The 21064-nt window shown below is 36.4% G+C and overlaps 1 protein-coding gene across 1 annotated transcript; it reads right to left on the bottom strand.

The window, feature by feature from the left end:
• Positions 1-11746: 11746 nt before the first annotated feature.
• LOC145055651 (splicing factor Prp18 family protein) lies at positions 11747-13315 on the bottom strand. Its single transcript, XM_079004017.1, has 2 exons — positions 12399-13315; positions 11747-12297 (listed from the first exon to the last, which is right to left on the bottom strand). Exons 1-2 carry the CDS (start codon positions 13242-13244, stop codon positions 11857-11859), a joined length of 1287 nt encoding a protein of 428 aa, XP_078860143.1. The 5' UTR covers positions 13245-13315; the 3' UTR covers positions 11747-11856.
• Between the last annotated feature and the right edge of the window lie 7749 nt (positions 13316-21064).

Consider the following 21064-nt stretch of genomic DNA (forward strand, 5'->3'; position numbering starts at 1 on the left):
AACATTTGAATAAACTATGTTAAGTATAGTTTATGTACATTACCACTTTTACCCATGTTTGATAAACTATAATAGGTATAGTTTATGGTACATCACATAACACACTCAAACAAAAAGGGTACATTCATACAAAAAGGAATTTTCCATTACATTACACGTGAATTCGTTGATGACTTTTGTGAGACATTCGCTTCACTTTACCAATAAGTCCTGTATTGTAACCAGAGTCTCCTGGAGGGAGAGCGTGATAGTTGTGTATAGATCTATATTGGGATTGATAAACCCACACCTGAGCTGCTTGCAACAGCTAGACCGGCAGGTCTGTGGTGACAAATGTCATAACAGTTCCAACACCTGAAGAACGTCGTTTCAGGCCAACTAGGTCATAGTATGGTTATAATATCTCACATTAAGTATTAACAAACATAGAATTTACGGGGAATTCATGTAGATCAAACGAGTTTATGTAGAGTTAAACTTGCATCATTTTATCATAAGTATAACAAATTACTTGTACACCTCGGTCTTTGGGTTTTAAAACTACTTTTACATTTTAAGAAAAATATTGGATTTTTCTTAAACAAACACTACTTTTACAAGAAAAAGCTTTTCATAAACCGTCTACAAATGCTTATGAACTCACCAACCTTTGTGTTGACACTTTTTCAAACAACTTGTATTCTCAGGAAATGGCTAAACATGTAACCAAGTGCTTTTGAGGATGGGACGTTAAGGCGCCAAACATTTCACATTTTGTCAAGATATTGTAATTGATTTGGAAACATGTAATTCATACAATGATGTAACTTTTTCAATTATATATATGTTGGTTGTATTTGCTTAAATCACTATTGCAATTGTTGTTATGATGCTATACATGAAGTCCTCCACCCCCGGACGTTTCCGCCATCCTCGGTTTGGGGGTGTGACACTTGTACAAGAAAGAAATTTCGAGTTGTAACATCATCCCCGCGTTAGAGGGAATTTTGTCCCGAAATTAGAGTTCAAGTAACTAAGTTATTACAAAATAACTAGGCAACAAGATGAGGGTATTTAAGTTTCATTTGATCATCGCGCTCCCAAGTGAACTCCGGTCCTCGCTTGGCGTTCCAGCGAACCTTCACAATTGGGATGCGGCTTTGCTTTGTTCGTTTGACCTCTCGGTCCATAATCTCCACAGGTTCTTCTATGAAATTGAGGCTCTTGTTGATCTCGATCTCGTCGAGTGGGATTACAAGGGTCTCGTCGGATAGGCACTTTTTCAGGTTCGAGACGTGGAAGGTAGGATGAATATTACTAAGTTCACAGGGTACATTGAGTTTGTAAGCTACGGGGCCGATTCTAGCGAGAATCTCGAAAGGCCCTACGTATCTTGGATTCAGCTTTCCACGCTTCCCAAAGCGTATCGTGCCTTTCTAGGGTGAGACTTTCAAAAGGACTCGGTCTCCCACCTGGAACTCCAAGGGTTTTCTCCGTTTGTCTGCGTAGCTTTTCTGTCGGTCCCTATCGGCTTTCAATCGTTCACGAATCTGTACGATCTTCTCTGTCGTTTCTCGAATGATCTCCGGACCTGTGAGAGCGCTGTCAGGAACTCGTCCTTTAGCTAACTGAGTGTCACCCACCTCAGCCCAGCACAGAGGGGATCTGCACTTTCGGCCGTAGAGGGCTTCAAATGGAGCTGCTTTGATGCTCGTGTGATAACTGTTGTTGTAGGAAAACTCGACAAGGGGTAAGTGGGTATCCCACGCCTTACCAAAGTCGATCACACAGGCTCGCAGCATATCTTCCAACGTTTGGATTGTTCTCTCACTTTGTCCGTCGGTCTGCAGATGGTAGGCTGTACTCATGTCCAGCCTCGTTCCCAAGGAGTTTTGCAGCGACTGCCAAAATCTCGAAGTGAATCTGCTATCCCTATCGGAGATAATAGATATTGGAACACCATGCAGTCGTACAATCTCCTTAATGTATGTTCTCGTGAGCTTCTCCATCTTGTCTGTTTTCTTGATGGGTAGGAAGTGCGCGGACTTGGTCAATCTGTCGACGATTAGTAAAGAAAGAAAAACATGTTATTATAAAATAAAAAATAAAGCAGATTGTGTATATACTGGTAGCCAGAGTAAGGCATGTTGCTATTTTTGGCAAACTTGCAATTAAATATATGACTTATGAGACCACATCAAACAAAATTAAACATACCTGGATTGCATCCAAATGTGTTTGTATTTATCATGCATTTCACGAGAAAGATCATCTTTGCAAAATCCTAGGTTACTCAACACCATCAGCAACTTTTGATGTGGATGTGTAATACTTACCGGAAGAGGATCAGATAAACTTTCTTCCAGATCATCTACAAGATACCCATCTTTTGATCTGAATAGCCCGAGATATTGGGCGAAAAAAAAGATGGATCACGCTGCACATACAGTAAAGCAACCTGGGAAATTTCCGAAGTAATGACATTTTTTAACTTTCAAAAGGGTAAATATTTCAGATATTAGGGATCAAGTTATTAAAGAAGATTGGTGGAATGAAAAGAACCTCAATCATTGCATTAACGCAAGGATCATCAAAGATCTCAAGGCTACAATCGACAAAATAATTAATCTGGAAATAATTAGTGTAATGAATTAAAATATATAGAGAATCTTGAATTATATAAAGCAAACAGAAACATGCATCCTTTAGTGTAATGAATTGTAAAGTTTATAGATTTACTTGTTGGCTAAGGGGTGCAATTGGAGTGACGACCTATCAAAGAAGAGAGGCATGAAGGAGTCTGAATAATTTGTTCAACAAGAACCAAAAAAAACCTATTAATATAATTTATGAAAATCTTCATTAAAGCTTAAAAAATCGGCAGTGACCACAACTTTCAAGATGAGAGTTTTTGAGGGTTCTAATCTTGTCACACAGAATAAATGCACATGTATACTATATACAAATACGTAAATAGATATGTGTGAGGATACAAATTTGTCAAGAAAAGTGGATAAAAACAATGATAAAAAAAAAGAACAAAGGTTCCTGAATCGCGAAACAGATAATGGGGGCATGAGACCTTGTTGTAAATATGGAATACACATCAATATTGATCTGAAATAAAAGTCCATTAACAAAATTCAGAACCAACGGAGTTGCGGTTTTACAAATAAGGCAGAAGAAATATGGAATAAAATACAAGTAGGCTTCTTGAATTATTATTCATGTTCATAACTATACAAAGTTATGTGATGTGTGTACCTAATAGGGAAATCCCAGTCTCATAACTCCCATTGAGTTTGCTTCTTGAAAGAAACCCCCCATTATATTGCCTTAGTTGTTGTACATTCAGAGATGGGATACATTCAGGAACAAGATCTCATTATTAAAGTAGCCTGGAACAGAAACACCACAGAAGCATTTCGTGGAACACTTTAGAGGCAGCAAAAAAAAGGAAATGAAGTTAGGAGCGAAGCATAACTTTAACTTTCCTCTTCCCCAACTCCATTCCAACCTTTTCCAAACCACCCTCATATTGCTCCTCGTTCATCTTATTCATCGCTTCCTCCAACCACCATCCTTCACCGCCTCCTCCGATTTTCATGGATCCCATCCGCTACTCCAGCCTCCGAGCGGAGCCCTCAAGTCGATCAAACCACTCGGTGGTCTCGAATCTCACATGATGCACGTCAGCGAGGACTTGAGCCCGAAGAGGGCTCTGTAAGAACCTCGATATCTTCTTCTCGACCTTCTCCATCTTCCGCAACAACTATACATGTTGGGGTTAACTCCATGCCTGAGTAGTTGATCTGAGATACCAGCTTGGTTGTGTTATTCCTTAAGGATAAAGTAGTGGTGGAGGCGGATTAGGGTTTGCAGACAAAAGGAGAAGGAGAGAGTGAGAAGCGGGGTTTTAATTTTTTTAGGGATTTCATGCCGGAGTAGTTGATCTGAGATACCAACTTGGTTGTGTTAATCCTTAAGGATAAAGTAGTGGTGGAGGCGGATTAGGGTTTTCAGAGAAAAGGAGAAGGAGAGAGTGAGAAGCGGGGTTTTAATTTTTTTAGGGATTTCATTCCCTCCCCCCCCCCCCCCTTCTACTAAACGTGCGTTCATTAATATTATAAAGTGACACTCATAGAGGACGCGCATTTAAGATACAACACCCTCCGTCTTTTTTAATTTTTTTCTTATGACACTAATTTAAGGGCACTCAATAATGCGCGCGCCTAAATCCTAATTTTTTTTAAGAGATGACACTTTTTTAATGTCACTCTCTTTTGCGTAACATAAATCAATGAGTGTCATGGTTTGCACGTCGTAAAAGGGTCTTTTTCTTGTAGTGTACCCTTGCTAAGACGTTAGTGGAGCGTGTGTGGTTAACTGGCACATTAATTTGGCTTTAATCAAAGGTGGCAAAGGGTGACTCGATGTTTGTCATAGATCAATGGAGCATGTGTGGCTAACCGGCACATTTATTAGGTGACTGTAACTTTGGGGGTTCCATGTACATTTGCATGGTTATTCATACCTTGTTTGTGATCCTCAATATCACAGTCACAAACTTGAAGGGCATATCGAGATTTAAACATGCCATTGAAAAGCAAATGAATCTCAAAAGATCTAGGAGTTTTCAATACATTTAAAACTTAATTTTTTTAGTTTTTTCATGGTGGAAATTAGTGAATCATCATTCACTTACCTTCAAATTATTTGTTGTTTAGATTACAACATCCCTCTTCTAAATTGCAAATAATGTTGTTGGATCCTAACCCTAATTTCTCATTTGGGTGTTTAATTGGGGATTTTTATCTAATCAAACTTTGTCTCTTTTCCTTTTTAGATGTCTAACTCGAACACCAACAACGCTTCAGGCTCAACCTCATCCGGCTCGTTCTCACTCATGAACTTGTGTGGGAGGGTGATCTTCGATGGGACCAATTTTAATGATTGGATCCGGAACATCCGAATGGTTACCCGCTACGAGAACAAGGAGTATGTCCTCGACAAGGAGCTGAAGGTGGTGAACGTCAACACTGGTACTCCCGATGAGATTTTTGCCTTCGAGGCCCAAGCGAGATGCTACGAAAGTCCATTGCATCATGCTCACGACTATGACTGCAGAACTCCAAAAGTCCTACAAGGAACTATCTGTATGAGATGCACCAGGATTTGCTGGACCGGTACCACCAAAGTGCCAGGCAGGGGAGGTACGAGATCATCAATTCGATGATCACAACCAAGATGAGGGACGGAGAGTATGTCAGTTTTCATCTACAAAAGATGCAGAGATATGTCGACCGGATGCTGAAGTTAAATGTTAACTTCGATGAAGAGTTGGCGATTGATATTATTCTTCACTCACTATCACCCTGCTTTAACCAGTTTCGGATGACCTACCACATGAACAAAGATGAGTTTAGCTTGAGCAAGCTTCAAGGCTTGTTGAGGACTGCTGAGAGCAACCTCAAGGATAAATTCGTTGCATCAACTCCCGCTACAGCTTCCCCCGTCTTGGCTATTGGGCAGGGGAAGGGTAAAAAGAGGAAGGCTCCTTCAAAGAGCCACCAAAAGGAAAAGTCTCATGATGGCACCTCTTCTTGTGGAACCAAGGGTCCCGCTGCACCCACCTCCAACCCAAAGGATGCAGAGTGCTACTACTTCCATGAGAAGGGGCATTGGAAATGAAGCTGCCCGAAATATCTGCAAGATATCAAGGATAGGAAGATCAAGCCGTCCTTCGCAAGTATTTATAACTCATCGCATGCTATTTCTTGGTTTCTTTATACCGGATGTGGTTTTCACATTTGTTCTGATTTGCAGGGCCTAAGAAGAAATAGGGATGTGGAGCATGGGAAGATAAACTTGATCATGGGGAACAGAAGATCGTCGCTTGTCACCAAGATTGGAGTTTACTCTTTGGTGCTTAATAGTGGGTTAGGACTAGAGTTAAATAATTATTTCTATTCGCTAGAAATGGAAAGAAACATCATTTCTTTTCATGGTTTGTATAGACAAGGATTTAGATTTTCGTTTGATAATGAAAAAGGTTCTATTAATGCTTTTCTTAAAGGTGTTTTCTATTTTGAAGCATTTCCTTGTAATGGAATATATGAAACTGTGATGGTTGTAGACAACTTAGGAAATGATGTGTTTCATATTGACTCTTACAATAGTTTGGACAAATCATGCTTGTGTCATTGTCATCTTGGACATGTCAACAAGAAACGTATAGCCCAACTCCAAAAGGATGGAGTGTTGGAGTCATTCGACCTTAAGGATGATGACGTGTGCAAGTCTTGTTTACTTGGAAAGATGACCAAGTCACCATTCACTGGTACTTGTGAAAGGGGTGAGGGTTTATTGGATCTCATACACACCGATGTATGTGGGCCCTTTAGATCCACCACAAGGGACGCATGCTGCTTCTATGTGAATTTCACGATGATTATAGCAGATATGGGTATATCCACTTAATCAAACACAAGTTAGAAACCTTTGAAAAGTTCAAAGAGTTTAAGCAGGAAGTGGAGAATCAATTGGGCAGGAAAATCAAGATGCTTCGATCGGATTGAGGTGGAGAGTACCTTAGTCTTGAATTCCACGACTACCTCAAGGAATGCAGGATCGTTTCGTAATTGACGCCACCTAGGACACCACAGTTGAATGATGTAGCTGAGAGGCATAATCAAACCTTGCTAGACATGGTTCGTTCCATGATGAGTCGTGCTTCTCTACCTATCTTGTTTTGGGGGTATGCCTTAGAAATTGTCGCCCATATCCTTAACTAAGTCCTTACAAAGAAGGTTGCCAAAACACCTCACGAGATGTGGACATGGAAATCTCCCTCGTTGGCACATATCAAGATTTGGGTTTGTGAGGCTTTCGTAAGACGAGAGACTCACGACAAGCTCGATCCTCGTAGTGAGCGGTGTATTTTCATCGGCTACCCGCATAAGTCCTTTGGATATCTCTTCTATAGACCGAGTGACAATGTTGTCTTCATTGCGAAGAGAGGGGTTTTTCGAGAGCGAGAACTCATAAGCCAAGGGGACAGTGGGAGGCAAATCGATCTTGAAGAGCTTCAAAAATCGAATGATGAAGGAACCTCTAACGCTGACGCTCAACCTGAGGAGGAAACTCCTGTTGAACCAATTGACGAGTCTCTACCTCTTAGACATATCGACAGGAAATATCACTTTATTAGACATCGGGTGGAAGAGGGACTCCTCGTAGTGAAGAGGTTATCATCAGAGGATAACCCAACTGATCCCCTTACGAAGGGACTGAGTAGGGTTAAGCACTTGCAGCACGCTAGGAGCATTGGGCTGAAGGACGATATTAGTTTAGATTAGATAGATTCGAAACATCTAATAGATAAATTGTAATTAAAATTTGATTATTAAATAAAGGAGTATTATTTATGAGTAAATTTACTGTCTTGTGTTAATTATTTACCTATTGTTTCACTCTGCATGTTTTGACTTCCTGAATAATAAGATTATTCGAACAGTCCACATTCGTTCATACTTTTGAATTAGGTATGAAAGAAGACTATCATGAATTGGTTTGTAGATTGTCTAAAGTGTATTAGACATTGCAAAAACTTGTTGCAACATTCATGAGTGCTTATGAATAAGATTTGAGCACTGGATTAAACCCACGCTTGTTGGCATCACTTCATGGAATTTATCACAAGTGATCGCAAGACGATAATATCATATAGTCTTTAAACCTAGATATATGGTTTATTGTTTGCAAGTTGGTTGTGCATTGATAATACGTAAACGCATCAGTAACTTGATGTTATAAAACGCATTGTTGTGCATAATTTGATGAGTAAATGGTAAATGCATATAAGTCAAAGTTTGTCTGTTCCTTTTTTATCCTAAGAGGGTAAAAGCGTTATCTGGGCCCCTCGATGATTTGGTTTGACTTATATGTCGGGCCCGGTCATGACTGAATTGATGTGTTCAATTAAGTTCTATGTCAGACGAATCAGAGATCGAGAAACAAAATGCATGACAATAAGTATGACTATGTTCCATGTAATTGTCCACACGATACCTAGAACGGAGGACTGTACGATCCCTTATATAAAGGACAGGTTATTGATAAGATCAAGAGTTTTGAGAATTGTGATTGCTAATCGGAACCTAAAGTCATACTTGCATTTGTAGTTATTAGACTAATACAAATGGGAGACTTTTGGATTAGTGTCTAAGTTCATAACTATATTTGGTATGTACTTGACCCAGTTGTTGCATGGTCCTTTTGGGTTGCCTTCACCGAAGCAACTTGACTGGATGAATAATAGAGAAATAGGTTATTATGGTTTATTAATATATTATAAGAATAATATATTAAAAGAGAAATTATATTTATTTAATTAACACTGGTCAAGAATTAATTTTGTGGTCAAAAGAGGTTAATTGAATTAAGGGGAATGAACTTGTAGTTATGTGATAGTTGCAAAGTTGGGTGAGGAAACCCTAAAGTATAGAGTGGACGAATTCTAAGGATAAGGCCTTAGGAATCCGTCCAAAGTAGGGTTCTAGAATTATCTTATGGGCTGCTTGGTGGTTAAGTAACCAGATAAGGATAATGACTGAAACCCTAATTCGTAGACCTATATAAAGACCCCTTGGGCATGAGAATTCAACTACACTTGAACCCTAGAAGTCTTGGAGCCGATTTTTCCCTCTCCCCTCTCTCTTGCTTTATCCAATTGCTTTTCATGTTTGTGATTCATTAGAGACACAACATTTGGGGTGCTAAGATTCTCAAAGCTTCAAGATCTACAATCAGCAATCAACGTATTCATCTAACTTGTTTATTTGATATTCAATTAGTTTTGTTGTATGCTAGATTAGGGTTTGCAAGCTTTGGATAAATTTGCATGTACAATAGAGAAACCTAGATCCAAAGCTTTAGGGTTTTGCATGTGCACATATGGTGTTCTTTTTCTCAAAACCCATCACTTGGATGTCAGACCATGTGGGGGATCCCATGGCATTCCAGGTCAAGACCATAGGGGGAGCCCATGGCAGCGGGTTAAGACCATGTGGGGGTTCATATGTCACCTAAGGTGAGACCATGAAGGGTTTCCATGGCATCCTTATATGTTTGAATGCATGGCCTGTGTGGTTTTATGTTTGGTATGTGATATTTTGGGGAACTCACTAAGCTTTGTGTTTACAGTTTTCACTTTATGTTTTAGGTACTCCGGTTTTCAAATGGAAGAGCTCAGGATGATTGTTAGGCACACACGTCATGTTTCCGTTTTCTATGAAATACTTTGATTTGTCAATGTTTTGTTAAAAGTTAATTACTCTGGTTTTATTGGGGAGTCATGTATTAACGGTTTATCAATCTAAAAACAAAAAATTTTATGTCATGATTTTCGGGTCGTTACATAGTGTGGATGAAATGGTTATGTGTGTGAATGAACTTGGCAATAATGTTTTTAGTATTGATTCTTCTAGTAATTTAGACAAGGCATGCTTATGGCATTGTTGTCTTGGGTATATAAACAAGAAATGCATCACCCAACTCCAAAAGGATGGAGTGTTAGAATCATTTAACCTAAAGTCAGATGATAAATGTGAATCTTGTCTATTAGGCAAGATGACTAAGTAACCTTTCATTAAAACTTGTGAAAGAGGTGAATGACTGTTAGACCTCGTCCATATTAATGTATGTGGTCCTTTCAGTTCCGCCACAAGGGATGCTAATCACTACTACGTGACGTTTACTGATGATTATAGTTGATATGGTTATATCTATTTAATCAAATATAAATCGGAAACCTTTGAAAAGTTCAAAGAGTTTAAGCATGAGGTAGAGAATCAATTGGACAATAAGATAAAGATGCTAAGATTTGATAGAGGTGGAGAATATCTTAGTATCGAGTTCAACGACTATCTTAAGGAATATGAAATCGTTTCACAATTGAAACCTACTAGAGAATTGTTTGCATCATTCAATTTTTGCAAAAGGTATGTCTTCTTGTATCATGATTTTCAATTTTTCATAGCATATGTGTTTATGATTAAAATCCATTGTGCAAACCTTTTGTTGTAACCTATAAAACTCATGTGATGTAAGAATCAGTTATGTCTTATAACCATCTTTCTAACCACTTGTTTTTGTACCATTTTGTATATAACTAACTTCCAACTGTCATCTTCCTTGTATAAAAGGAAGTTGAATGTTCCAGAAAGTGGTTAACCCTTTTGATACCCGAAATTGATCATTTGGAAGTGGTCTAACTATTAAATTGTCTATCTTGGATTATCCAAAATCAGATTTCGTGATAAACCAGATTATAGGGTCGAAATCGTAAATTTTAGAAAGTGATTGCAAATACGATTATAGAACTATCCAAGTTTATATTGATATTCTTAAATTCCAAAATTTATAGTTTGTTTGTGTATGTAGGTTGATTACTCTAATCAAGTGAATCACGTTAAAAATTTATGTTCTTATTGTTCTTCGCATTTTTATAATCATGTTTGTGTTAATCGAAATGTTCTTGATGCTAACATATTTATTATGAATTTCAATAACTTGACCGCTGGAAAAACTAATTGTTCTGCTATATAACACAACCTTCTATATATTCTACATATTTCTATCCCAACCTCTCCAAAAAATAAGAAAATAATTGGTCTTCAGATCTTCGCAAATAATGTTTTTCTTCAAACAATAAAATGCATCACAAACTATTTACTAATTTTTTTTGCATACGTCAATAGATAGCTCTTGCTACATTATCCCATAACTATTAACTAATACATAAAATTTGTTGCAAAGACTGATATAGTCAGATATTAATCAAAATTTTGTAATAAAACAAATTCGTTTAGACGCATTTTCTTAGACCCATTTTCACTTATTACAAATGCTGCTTTCTTATCAAAAAACCTTGTATCCGTGCATAGTGAGACAGACATAAGTTTCATTACAAAATCACACTGTTTTTAGTATATAGGAAGATTGATATTACAACATTACTTGAGAACTGAGAGCTGAACGTAAATAAAAAACACTCAATTCAAAAGACAAAAGTTATATATATTATATACAAAAGTGTCACTTACTTTGGGTATAAAAGTTTTATCATAAGTGCACTAATAAATTCGATCACTATATATAAATCTTTCCATCCATCGCATGATTTCCAGGGAACTTTGTTTAACAAACATTAACACCTTCAAAATAAGCATGCCAAAAATATTCATTGATTTTGCATATAAGAAAGTGTAATTTCTCTAGTAAATAAATGCAAGGCGAGGCTACAAGATTAGAGTGTGGTTTGTTTTTTCAAAACGAAAATTCTTGAAATATGTGGACAGAAGAGAAGAGGTGGATCAAACGTTGAAACATGTTTGTCAAAATTTCCTTTTGTATTGGCACATTATTTTCCTCGCTCAACTGATATAATCCTCAATCCTGGTCTTGGGTTCAACAAGAATATATCACATATCTTCAAAGATAGAATATTATATAGGGCTAAAGAAATTACCACATACCTCGCTTACATTTATTTAATTAACTTTTTTCAAAATTAAGACATCGGATTTGGAAAAACCTACCCAATTAATTTCTTTTTTCTTATCAGCACATTATAAATTTTGACAAATCACTATGCCTAACTATAGCAGTGAAAATTGTTTTGTTTATAATCATTGCCATTTCATGTCAAATTGTCAATCTCATCATATCCCTAGCTAGAAATCATCAAACAATCAGGCAGGGAGACTTACTTGTGAACAACAGAATAGGATGATAAGATTTGTATACAGAAATAAAAAGCATAACCATATAATGAAATCATCCTTTAACTTTTGGTGCAGATACATTACACAAATATCAATCTGATTCCCTAGGAGGTGGCGGCATCAATAGGAGGCGATCTTGATCCTCCTCCTCCTGGATTTGGGCTGCTGCAGCTGCAGTGCGTCTTTGTTCTTGAGCCAAGAGTGCATGCAAGTCGCTCCCATTTGCTAAACTGTTAAACTCAACTGCCTTTGAAGGCATTGTGGGATATCGTCTTTGACAAAATGTCATCAATCTTTTAACAGACTGCAAGTACTTTCGTGTAGTTTCATCGTTCATGACATGGGCTACACTGTTGGTGTAGATCTTTTCACGAGCTGAACGTTCATGAATACCAACCATAGTCACTCCAATTGGCCATGGTGCGTTCCCAATTGCCATTCTGATGTAGTGATCCATTGCTGCTAAATACTCTCGTTCCATGCAGCACTTCACCACCAACATCAGTGCTTGCCTAATGTCATCTGGCAAAACCTATCAATCAATCAATCAACATAGATCATGATTGATTAAATGAAAATGTTTGAATGAAATTGAAAATTGTTAAACTTAGATGATGGATGATGTTTGCTTACCTTCTTCCTGCAAAACTTGAACAGAGGATTCAGGTATCTCGCACACTGTTTGAAAGTAGCAAATGTTGATTTCCCTTTGGCAGTTCTCTTCTCCGTTTCAGTCATCTCATCCAACTCCTGGTTCCACTCGATTAACAGCTTCTTGAAAAACACAAGAATCTTATCCTCATCACACAGATCTGCAAAATTTGCTTTCATTCGTTTGAAATCCTTATCTTGGTCCATACCTGAAGAACCACCATCTCCGCTAACATCATCTTCACCTCCCCCTCCATCTTTATCCTCCGTCGACTCATCCGTCGTCTTCCTTTTCCGATCACTCGATAGACCAGACTTTTGCCTCTTCTTCAGTTCAACTATATCACGCAGAAAATCGTTTGTTTGCCCCTCCGTCATATCACTATCGTCCAGCTCAAACAGCCCTGCCTTCAACACATACTTCAATCGATCCAACCGATCATCGTCACTTTCCCCAAACAGTGTAACTGGCTGTTTCAAGAACCGGAGCCGACGAATAACCTCTTGTTTCGGTAGATTTAGAGCGTCAATCTTTTGTTCGTCACTTATTGGGGTTTTCGAAGACGAGCCGACGCCTGATTCAGGTTTGGACTTCGAAGAGTCGAGTTTAAAGTTAGGGTTAGAGGAAGAATTAGGATCAGATGAGTTAGAATTGTTTTGATTCTGATCTTGACGGAGGCGTTTGGCCTCGGCGTCACGTTTCTCTTCCTCGCGAAGCTTTTGGATTCGTCTCTGTTCGATCTCTGAACGCTTGAATACCTTCCGTCCGCCAGTCTCTTCCGATAGACTTTGCCTTTTCTTTAGCAACTCTTGCTTCAGGATATCCATGGCGATCTGATGCTAGGGTTTCTAGGCTCGCTTCGGTGTTAAAGACGAGACATAGATTTTCGATTGGAAAAGTATAAGGCGTTAAAATTAAATAAAGAAATAAAAAGACAGAGTTGCATAAATGATCCTTGTAGTTGGAAAAAAATACCGTTAGTAAATTATTTTGATAAATTTTTGACATATGTGGTCTTTGAGAGTTTGAAACATTGCACCGAGGTTTTTATGTCTAACAGCGACAGAAAATAAAAGTTAAATGCTTGTGAAATTATCAGTTTACCTTTCTTATTTTTCAAAAATGATTTTACAGTTAAAACTTAAAAAGAAAAATAAAGCGGGCCTCTCTCCAAAACACACACTCACTCAATAAAAGTTATATCATATACCACAGCAACCGTCGCCCACCAACTCTTACCACTATTTGTTACCACCACCACTACCATCACCACAACCTTCAACCACCTCCATCTTTGCCAAAAATCGTTTCATATTTCCTCTACCGGCACCACCATATTTGTTGCAGGAACCCTACCCTTTCAAAAACCAATATCTCGTTCCAGATCTCCAGTCATTACCCTAAAAAAACATGATTTTTAAGATTAGGGTAACGTGAAGATAAAAATCCTCTGAGTTTGATTTTTCGACAATCATTCCATTACCACCCTTCGCCTTACTCTACAAGTTTGATCTTTCCGACAATTGTTCTACACCTTATGTTCATCAATGTATCTTCTCAAATTAAGGGTCTTAATATGGTGAGGGTGAATTGAGTGTTCTCTTCAGTGTCCCCTATTGGAGATCTTATCGCCTTCAATCCTGACGTGGACTCAAGAACACTTGATTTAGGGTGCAAGTAAGATGGTAAAGACTCGAGGAGGGGGTGGTACACTAACTAGATATCTGTCTTCGTCCATAATTTAAGTACAACTTTTTGTATCTCTCCGACTCTTCCTTCTCATATTTTTTTTCTTATCCCCTTACTCAATTTCTATGAAACCCAAAGACGAAAATCACACAACAACAAACATATGGTCTTCTTATCCCCTTACTCAATTTCTTCTACCATTTTCAATCTTCCACCTCTCGAAAGATTGAAAATGGTAAAAGAAAAAAATGTGGAAGCTTTTGTCGTACCTGATATGGTTTCTCCGAAAAAATGCTCTGACCAAAAGTCAGAGAAATCGAATGTGAGCCTAAAGCTGAAAACTGAAGGTAAAGGGTGAGGATGAAAGTCGATTTCTTGGAGACCTAATACTAGATGATGAATCTTGACAACAATGGTGTCAATAGAACCTGAAAAACCAATAAACAAACTTCACCTTAGATAACCAAAAGTTGCATTTGATTTGTTGAATTTTTATTGAACATAGTTGATTTTCCATGAAAAATGAAGTCATGGATATGAGAAGTCTTAACACATATTTGTTTATGAAGTGAAAGGTAATGTGTGAGTCGTTGTGTCTAGCGGCGAGCAAAAACATCGACAACACCAAACTAAACCGGTACCATATAGCTTTTCGGGTCGGTACTTAGGACCCCTAATTCATGGTTTTAAATTCTAGGATTATCAATTATGGTGTCATTCGGTCTGAGTAAAACGGGAACCGAATTAGAATTTAAATGGTCACATTGCTAGGCTCATAACTATTTTGCATGAGTTCTAAATGAGCTGATTCTTCTTCGTGAATGTTCTTTTTTGTTTTGATTACGCATTAAGCTAAAAAACTAACTAATTTGGATAAGTATATGTAACATCCTGTTTTCCAGTATGTTAATATTTTCACATTTAATTGTTTTAATTCTTGTATTTTATTTAAAATAAATATGAGGGGTTGAAATTGTTAAAATAAAATCTTGTGATGCAAAGAGTGAACACAAGCGGTACACTGAACACCAAAGGTTGGGTGGAGAAGCTAAATAATTAATTGTGAGGAAATGTATGGACCTTTTATTTAATATTCGGATTCTATGCATGTGGCTTCTATTCCTAAATTCGTAAGGGCAACGGATCCCATAAGAACTTTGCAGTTAAGCGTGCTCGGGGGACAGTAGTGCCAGGATGGGTGACCCCCTTGGGAAGTTTTCGTGATGAGAGCCTAAAGCAGACAATATTGTGACACGTGCCAGAGGGGGTTGATATATAAGCCTTATCCCAAATATGTACGTGTATGTGGTGTTCTGCCGAGAAAAGATAAAAACAAAGAGGAAATCGAGAGAGAAGGAAGGAGTGCGATCGGGAGATAGGATAAAAGGGGTTATGGGACCTCCTATTGGCTGAGAAAAAAAAAGAAATAAGTTGAGGGTTTTGCTTTGTTTCCTGGTAAGCTCCATGTTCTTTTTTCTCCCTCCTTTCCTTATTTTGCCGAGAATTCAACAACCACCATGGCTACTTTAGTACTTGACTCTTCCATTTGGCACTTCATCAATATATCTATAGTGGTGTTAATCATGATGACATATGCGGAATATGAAATGATTTAGTGAATCATACAAGAATTATGAACATGAAGAACACAAGAGTAAATAAATTATTTAAGCTCTCGTTAGTTTTTAGAAAGAGTACAAGTGTGTTTGTAATAATTCTCTGTCTAAACTAATCTCACAAAGTTATTCCTTACATAAAATGAGTGTCACTCACTTCCTTATAAATTAAAGACAACTCATTACACACAAACAAAAAGGGTAAGCACACATGACATCCAAGAGTGACTTTACACCCTAACATTCTCCCCTCAAAGGTAGGGTTGGATGTCCCGAGTTCCATATCCAATGAGCTCGTGTGATCAAGACCAACTCCCCTCGAAGTAATACCGGTCTTCAATCCGCAAATGAATACCTGGGTAGCTTCGAATACTCACTCTACATTCCCCCATTTTATAATCAAAAAGTGATTATAAAACCCATTAAGGTTGAGAAGCGCCCGAAGAATATACTTCACAAATCTCCTCCTTGATGTGTGCCAAAAATGAAACCGCGAAAACCTTGCATGAAAAAAAAAACAATCATGAAAAAGTCATGAAAAAATTTCAATTTTTGTGAAAATTTTCAACTTTTGGGTGAGAGTTACAAGAATTTCGAAAATCCGGGTAAAAACTGTCAATATCAAAATTCTACAGGGACTCGTTGTGCTAAAAACAGTCTCAGATGCAAAACTTTACCCCAATTGCGAAACCGGGCATAAAGCGTTAATTTGCATTAACTGCAGGGACCAGATATCTCCATGGTTCATAATTTTCAGCCCAATTTGGAAATTGGGTAAATTTTGCCAATACTTTGAAACTTTAGGGATTCAAAAGTAAACTCTTTCATTCTTCAAAAATTTGTCCCCATTCGAAATGTAGGTAAAAACTGTCATAATGGTGAAAGTTAAGGGATTCGTACTGAAAACTTTTGTTTCTTCTCCGATTGATGTCTAAAAATTGTCAAAATGATGAAAGTTAAGGGATTCGTACTGAAAAAATTTGTTTCTTCTCCAATTGACTTCGACATTAGATACCATCATGGACTATGTCGATACCTAACCTTCGAAATCAAACCATCCAAGTGGAGAATCCTATTTCGAACTATCAACATCAACCCTTTGAACCTCAATACTCGACTCCAAAACACTGTTTTGCAAACCGGACCGGCCGATCGGACCGGCTCAACTGGGAACCGGTGTTGTGGCCGATTTTATAAAGCCCAAAAACCATTTGTAGCTTAGACCGTAAAAAACCGGCGGTTTTAATATAGACCGGGTTGAACCTTGTTCAACCGATTAAAATCGGTGCTTTTAACTAAAATTTAACTTTGGCAAAAAATCACTTTGAACTTTCATAAAAAATATGAAAGCTCATAATATATCCTAAACTTTGGTTTTAAACTTAAGAAATCGTATTGGGATTAATTTGGTACACCGGATCTGAAAACGCATTTATAGAACCATTTGCTATTCCAAATTTGAATAGGCTAGCGATGTGGGATTCACCGAGACACTCTTAAGCCTTAACCTTTCAATTTTTTAATGCCAACAACCAAATACTTTCTTCCTAACTTTCCTTGTGGAAATCAATTCTTTTTATTTACAACTTGTTATATATATATATATATATATATATATATATATATATATATATATATATATATATATATATATATATATATATATATATATATATATATATTCAGTTCATTTGAGACCATTCTAATTTTGTGAGACCGTGAAACCAAATCTAAAAATAATTTTAAAATGCAAAATAAATGGAAAAATCCAAAAATTATTTTTTTAAATATTATTTTCGGAACTTGAATTAACTAAAAAAAATTAAAAAAAATCCCGTTTTTTTTTTAAATACGTGAAATATTCTAAATAAAATATTACACTGACATATTCTAAAAAATAATTTTAAAATGCAAAATAAATGGAAAAATCTAAAAAAAAAATTAAATATTATTTTTGAAACTTAAATTAACTAAAAAAAATAAAAATAAATAAAAATAAAAAAAATCCTATTTTTTTTTAAAAAATACGTGAAATATTCTAAATAGAATATTACACCGTACATATTCTAAAAATAATTTTAAAATGCAAAATAAATGGAAAAATCAAAAAATTATTTTTTTAAATATTATTTTCGGAACTTGAATTAACTAAAAAAAATAAAAAATAAATAAAAATAAATAAAAAAATGCGTCTCACGGTCTCACAAAATTAGGTCGTCTCACATGAACCTAAACCTATATATATATATATATATATATATATATATATATATATATATATATATATACACACACACACACACACACACAAATGGTTCGTCCGGTTTTTGAGACCGGTTCAACCAGTTAGACCAGTTGAACCATCGAACCGCTATGACGACCGGTTCGATGTCCGGTCCGGTTTTGAAAACATTGCTCCAAACCATGGCCCAATTTTGAAGTCTTCAAAATCGACACTCGACATCGAATACATATCCTTGGCTTTTAGTCATTCAACCTCGACATCAGGTTATTATCATCGACATCGAACCAAAATCAGTCGACCCTCAATGTTGAGATAACAAGATAACATCAACAGAATCGATTTGAATCAACACTAGTCGACATTGATTTCGACTGTAAGCCAATTATCGACTGGCGACTATTTAAACATCCAAAACTTTCGATCGTCGACATACCCATTCACCAAAGTCAACCCAAACCTTCAAACCTTCAAAGCTAGATAAAGAACGTCGACTTCAAGTCATTCGACTCCAAGGGATAATCAACCACCAAAATTGATTTCGATTTCAAACCTTTTTACCCAAAGCGAAACTCGATGCATCCACACATCGACCGATTTTAACCTCTACATCGAATTCGAATTCGCTTTTGACTTTAACAAATGAACTTTCGTTCCCAAAATTTCAATTCGACTCAAGCTTTATTAATCAACTTCGATTCCAAGTTAAACACATCAAATTCCAAGTATACATAACAAAATCGTATTTAACAGGTAAATCAATTTCCCAAACTGATGCTTATTTGACCCACAAGCGAACTCAAATCATAAATATCTTTGAATTTGACTCCAAATATTCGACTCCAATTCTTCATAGCAATCGAAATCACAAAATACAATTCGAACAACATCAATAGATATGTTCGATTTTTCAAACAACTCCAATGAACATAGAATACAGACGAAGTTGAAAATTGAGCATTGAGTCCAAGCATAACCAGATGTGAAGAAAAAATATGAACAAAAGTCAAAATTGAAAATCAATTTTCAACCAACCCATCGATCCTATTTCAATCGATTCGAAGTCAAAGTAAAAATCTCACAATTCGATCTAATGCAGCTCAAGTTATGATCGAGTTTTGAAAGAAAATCAATCGAATGGTTTATCAACTGAACATAAAATCAAACGATATTTGGGATTAAGAATAGACTTCGAATGTGAAGAGTCAATATTTGGGCTTTAATCGGATTAGAATCAAAATAATAGTAACTAGATAAAAAAAAATTGGGTTCAAATATGTTTAATGAACATTAATTTTCGTGATTTTGGGCTTGATCTAAACAAAAATAATTGGATCAATCAATGGGGTTTGAAACGAAATAGATCCAACGAATCAAAACGATCAAAAATAAAAAACGCAACGCACGAATTTAAATCATGAACGTTTTAGAATCCATTTGAGAATTTGAGATACATTTTTGACGATTCGTTTTCCGTTTGCAACACACGAATCGATCATTGATGATCTTGACTCTTTTTTTGGAACAGGGAAATCACCAATTTACACATTGTACCACCCATGATGCGTGTTGTACAACTTGTTCTTTGTGTTCTTCAACGATCTAACACAATCTTCATAAGAACCATCAACATTTTTGGGTTTTGAATTCAAATTCATTGCAACATTTGGTGATTGTTGCTTTGGAACCCAAATTTGCTTCATGGATTTCGGCTTCACAACAACATTTAACGATTTTTGTGAATAAACCCACTTGTTCTTACATTTGATCTTATTCTTCTTTTTCGTTCTCATATTTTTGCATCTTGAAGATTTGATTTCAAGAACAACTTCATTCTTGACAACCTCAGTTTTGCAAGTTTGAATCAGATCTTTTGGAGTTTGATATTTGTGAATTTCTTGAATTGACGGCTTTCGACAAGGAATCATTCATTCAAATGAATCACAAGAACATAAAATATCATCGGTTTGAACTCCAATCGAGCAAAACACTTTTTCTTCTTCATGAAAATCAACTTGAACTCCTTTTTCTTAAACATCAAGAACATCATGAACATGGCGAACATGATGAACTTCTTCAAGAACATCTGGGTAAGAAGCAAGAACATTATCACCATATATGCATTCATCAAGACGAATTCCTTCAATTAATTCATCATCTTTCTTCTTTTTTCCTTCTTTCAAGTTACCAAACGATTAAGCAACTCCTTATGATGATCATGATCAAGAAGATAACCATTGAACTTTCCACATTCACATTTCTTACTTGAAAAGAATGAATTTTGTTTGAAATACTCGGTTACAAAACAATTGAGAACTCCTTCAAAACTGAATGACCATGGATAATCATTCACAAACCAAACTTCACGACTTGTTTCTTCCATCTTTGATCAATCAATATGAACTTGGGTTTTTCTATAGAGAGAAAGTGATTTTGATTTTATAGAGTGAGAAAGCAAAAATCACTTGAATTATAGTGAAGAAAATCGAATTATGAATTGAATCAAGGAACAATTCGATTTCTAAAATCCAAAAACTCTCTAAAACACGAAGATCAAATAACAATGAAGAATCACCAAATAAAAAATGCCATCATGGATCAATTTTTGATCAAATCAATAACATTCGCTCTGATACCAATTGATGTGAATTATGAGTATTTAATTTGGCATGCGGAATTAAAGAACACAAAGAACACGGTGATTTGGGTGCTAAAAGATGTATTCGTTCATAGTAAATGAGTAAAAAAAGGGTACTAGACTAGAACTTCATAAATATCTCACTCACTAGTCACTACAATCTACATCTATCAAACACACTTCTACAAGTAGTATGGAACCCACCTTATATAGAGGTGTTTACATCTCTCTCTCTCTCTCTCTCTCTCTCTCTCCATCTATCTATCTATCTATCTATCTATCTATCTATCTATCTATCTACCTATCTATCTATTTATATATATATATATATATATATATATATATATATATTTATCTATCTATCTATCTATATATTTATCTATCTATCTCTCATGTCACAAGGCTACTATACCACATGCAAGTGGGTCTACATGACTCAAACCATTACAAAGTCTTACATGG

Source organism: Lactuca serriola, chromosome 5 (assembly GCF_051521515.1).
Source record: "Lactuca serriola cultivar US96UC23 chromosome 5, Lser_US96UC23_V15, whole genome shotgun sequence".
NCBI classification, from domain to species: domain Eukaryota; kingdom Viridiplantae; phylum Streptophyta; class Magnoliopsida; order Asterales; family Asteraceae; genus Lactuca; species Lactuca serriola.